This window comes from Buceros rhinoceros, unplaced genomic scaffold, assembly GCF_000710305.1.
Source record: "Buceros rhinoceros silvestris isolate BGI_N320 unplaced genomic scaffold, ASM71030v1 scaffold18191, whole genome shotgun sequence".
Lineage (NCBI taxonomy): Eukaryota > Metazoa > Chordata > Aves > Bucerotiformes > Bucerotidae > Buceros > Buceros rhinoceros.
Genome location: NW_010396178.1, coordinates 23,693 through 27,790, shown reverse-complemented (window position 1 = coordinate 27,790; position 4,098 = coordinate 23,693). Strand labels below are relative to the sequence as shown.

General features: G+C 47.8%; 1 protein-coding gene across 1 annotated transcript in view; it reads left to right on the top strand.

The window, feature by feature from the left end:
• The window catches only part of LOC104501939 (polypeptide N-acetylgalactosaminyltransferase 13), a gene marked incomplete at its 3' end in the record, with an annotated part of 82,928 nt that overhangs the window by 56,859 nt on the left and 21,971 nt on the right, over positions 1-4,098 (top strand). The window contains exon 6 of the mRNA XM_010145835.1: positions 208-325. Within this exon, the coding sequence (XP_010144137.1) occupies positions 208-325 (118 nt within the window). The remainder of the gene's footprint in view (positions 1-207; positions 326-4,098) is intronic.

The window sequence follows — 4,098 nt, the reverse complement described above, 5'->3', positions numbered from 1 at the left end:
CCGTGGGGGCACGGTTGGTGCAGCCGCAGCCCAGTTACTACCTTTAGTAGTTTGTATTTAAGTTGCTGTGCCTAGAATATATTTATAGTCAAAATGTCTGAGGTAGTGAAATGTACTGTAGTGTCGCTGAAATGCCACAGTGTCTTTCAAAAGGTATTTTTTCTTTTCTTTTTTCCTCTTTTTTTTTTTCTGTTTGTTTTCAACTAGGACCCCTACTATGGCTGGTGGCCTATTTTCTATTGACAGAAACTACTTTGAAGAGATAGGAACTTACGATGCAGGAATGGATATCTGGGGTGGCGAGAATCTTGAAATGTCTTTTAGGGTAATTCCCGTTTTCCTTCATTTTCTGTACCGAACACAGTCGTGCTGCGCCGGTTCCCGCGCCGCGGACAGGGCACTGCTGCTTTAGCTGTCACGCAAGTTGGGGGTTAATTTAAATTCTCGAGATGTTTGGGGGTGCCTCGTGAAAGTCTTTCGGTCCTTTTTGCTGCATGAAACGTTTTATTGCTGTTTGGGAATTGTTACGCTTTCAAAATAATAATTATTTTAGTTATACCGTTATAAAAGAAACGAGGCTTTCTGTAAGCTGACGTAAGATATAAATTCATGTGGTGTTAAAAAAAAATGCAAATATATGTTTTTAACAGAAGTTTTTGCAAGTGTATGTGGTCGTGAACTTGCAGGTTGTGGCTGGGATGTTAGTTCTGGGGGAGAGCCGACCCTGAGGCTGTTTGCGTCCTGCCCCTCTGTCTGCGGGGACAGGGCTGTTGTCCCTGACGAGGATAAAACCTCTCTGAGTGAAACGCACGTAGTGATTGTCCTTTAGACGTGAAGGAAACCTGGAAAATGGAGACTCTGATAAGGAAACGTTAGAAAGGACATTGAAAATTACTTGGATGTATCACAGTTTCTGTGTTGTAAGCGAGTATGGAAAATAACCCGGGGTGTGTCTGTCTGCAACCTGGAGCACGTCCTGGACATGTCCTTCTTCCCACCCCTGGCCCGGGCTGCTGGACCATCTCCTGACAGCAGCTGCTTGGAGGACCTGGGGGAAGCAGCTCTTCCTAGAGAAGATCCGCTGGGAACTCAAGAGCATTTTTGAGCTGTTTTCTCTGAACTATATCGTTTCACTTTCAGTGGAACAGAAGGGTAGAGTTACTTCTTCAGAGTGATTATGTTTTAAATCAGGGGATTTCAACGTGTTTTGGTCCATAGACCCCTAAGAATATTCCTGGGATGCATGTAGGCACCTCTGTAGGAGCTTATTGTCACTTCACCCTGTTGCTAGGCCTGTTCTCACGTCTCTGGAAGCGATCCCTGGAGCAGAGTGTCTAGCACTGCTTTAAAGCACTACATGTCTGCCTCCCGTGGACTAAATCTGTTCATTTGTCACCGAGGATCAGAGTGCAACTTCTGTACAGTGAAGTTCACCTGGTTCAGTGGAATTTTAACATGAGAGTTGCCGATGCTTGTTAACGGGGCTCTGAGCAACCTGGTCCAGTGGAAGGTGTCCCTGCCCGTGGCAGGGAGCTGGACCTAGATGATGTTTAAGGTCCCTTCCAGCCCAAACCAGTCTGTGATTCCATGGTGAAACCCCGTCAGAGGGACCTCGAGGCTGTCTGTAATTGCCGGCGTTGGTTATCGCTTGCAGAAGAGCTTTTGCAGGAGCAGTTCTGGGTCGTTACTGTGGAAGGGTGCTGCTCTCGATGGGAGGGAGCCTAAAATCCTTAACTCTGCTTTTGGGTTTTCACCATAAAAATGGTATTCCCTGAAAAAACAGCTCTGATACGAAGGGACAAACAAGGTCTGTGCTGGAGGATAGATATATGGAAGTTGATTCTCCGTGGGCTCCTTTTGGCAGCGGCTATTTTTGTTAGCAAAGCTACAGCTATTGATCGTTCTGCTGTCACAGCTCGTAAGCGCAAGAGAATAAAATGATTTACAATTCCACGGCCCTTTTCCCCTCCCTGCCTTAAGAGATCCGCTGTGGCAGAAAGCATCTGATCCGCTGCTGAGCGCAGCGTGTGAGCTCCCAGCGAAAGGAATGGCCCAGCAAGGAGATTCTTACTGCCTGCTCCTGCTCGAATGACGCGCGTGGCTTCGCAGAGCCGTTCTCCAGAAGCTGAGCAGTTTAACGGGGCTGTTCTCTTCCTTGGCAGCTGCGTGGGAGACCCGTGTCGGGATCCGTGGCGTGAGTCAGCTCCCGGGAGGGATGATGGGGCGTTTGTGGGCATGTCATACAGGTTAAGCTGTGGTTTCTCTGCTCCTGTTTCCTGGGCATTTCTAGAATTAATTCTATATATATAATAGTATTTGGAGGGTTTGGTTTTCTTTTTTCCTTCCCTAAATAATTGTCGCTTGAGCCCTATTTTAAACTGGATGTGAGTTCTGTTCAATGCTGTTGTAAGGCAGCGATGGGCTTAACTTATATAAACCTTGTGAGAGTATTGTCATGAGATCTTAATTTCAGCCTTAAATTAAAGAACTGAGTCCAAAATATGTGGAAAGGCAAAAGCCAGCCATAGCCGAGCTCTCTGCTCAGTGATCCTCAGTGCTAACAGCAAAGCTGCCTCCCTGCTCTTTATTAGATAAGGGTGATGGGGGGAAGCGAGGAGAGGAAGTGCATTAATCTTACCATAGAACCACAGGCTGGTTCGGGCTGAAGGGACCATCAAAGCTCCCCCAGCCCAACCCCCTGCAGGGAGCAGGGACATCTGCACCCAGAGCAGGGGGCTCAGAGCCCCAAGGGCCAACCTGACCTGAGATGGGGCCAGCGATGGGGCTGCTCCCACCTCTCGGGGCAGCCTGGGCCAGGGGCTCACCGCCCTCAGTGTGAAAAATTTTGGGGCATTATGTTAGAGAACATTATTTTATGTGTTTGAAGATTTTCCCACTTCAACATCAAGACACATTACCAGCCTGGAACGTGTGCATCAGCCTCGTAAGAGGGCACAGTGTCAAAAGCAGCAATAAACCAACGTGCTTCCAGTGCCAGGAGGTTGCCATGGAACTGCCCAGCAGGTACATGATGCTGTTTCTTGGTATTTAGAGCCTTTGTCTGTAAAGTGAACCAACCATCAAGTCTGACTGGATCGATAAACTACCAAGGCCCCTGCATTTAAAAACCTCAGCTGTAGAACATCCGCAGAAAATTGGTAGCCAAGGGGCTGGGGAAGGTTCCTCCCACTGCCGCATCACAAACCTGCAGTGATCTGGCAGGTTCCTGGAACATCTCAGTGCTGTCAGGAAAACCCTGGGGCTGAGCTGCCAGGGCAGCCACTCTCCTTCCGTGAGACACGGCCCGGGAGTGTGGGGACGTGCGTGGCCATCTATGATTTCCTTATCTCTAGGTAAATCGATAGTTCATCTTCAGCTGCGCCGCCATGCGATGCTGAATGGCCTTTAGCGATGCCCTTTTAATAACAGCAATTGCGGAAAAAGCCATAAATAATAAAATAATCCTGGCAGGAATCTCTAACAGCTGTAAATGAAAACCTCATTTATTCTTAAGCATTTACTGTATTTTTACTGATAGAATCCCTCAGACAGTTTTAATTTGCTGTTAAATTTTGTAAGTGTTTTTTTCCCCAGATGAAGAACATCCTGAAAACTTGACTGTCACAAAGGAGCTTTGGAAAGGGTATTAAAAATAATCTGTCCATCAAAAAAAAAAAAGATTATTCTTTAGAATAATCCGAGGAGGCCAAAGCGAGGCGGGTGAAAGGAACAGTGCCCTCAGGCAGGAGGCAGACGCTGTTTTCTTTTGGTTTCCTGTTCTTCCTAAGTAGTGTGATAGTATATTAATATCTTGTTCTTGGACTCTGGAATTTCTGGTTGGAGTGCTGTAGGAACTGTTGCAGTACGTGGACGAGGAGCACGGCTGTTGATTCACCTGTAACTCAGTGTAGGGTCCCATCTTTAAAGATACTCCCACTAGAGCTTCTGTACGAATGCTCCTGATTCTCCGCTGTTACAGCGTGTAACCACCACCGCTCCGCCGCGCCAGCGGGGTGTTTGGACTGGTGGCAGTGCCCAGGTTTAGCAGAAGCGTTGAGCGGGGTGTACGGGGCGAGCAGCGCGGGGCGGTTACGGCTG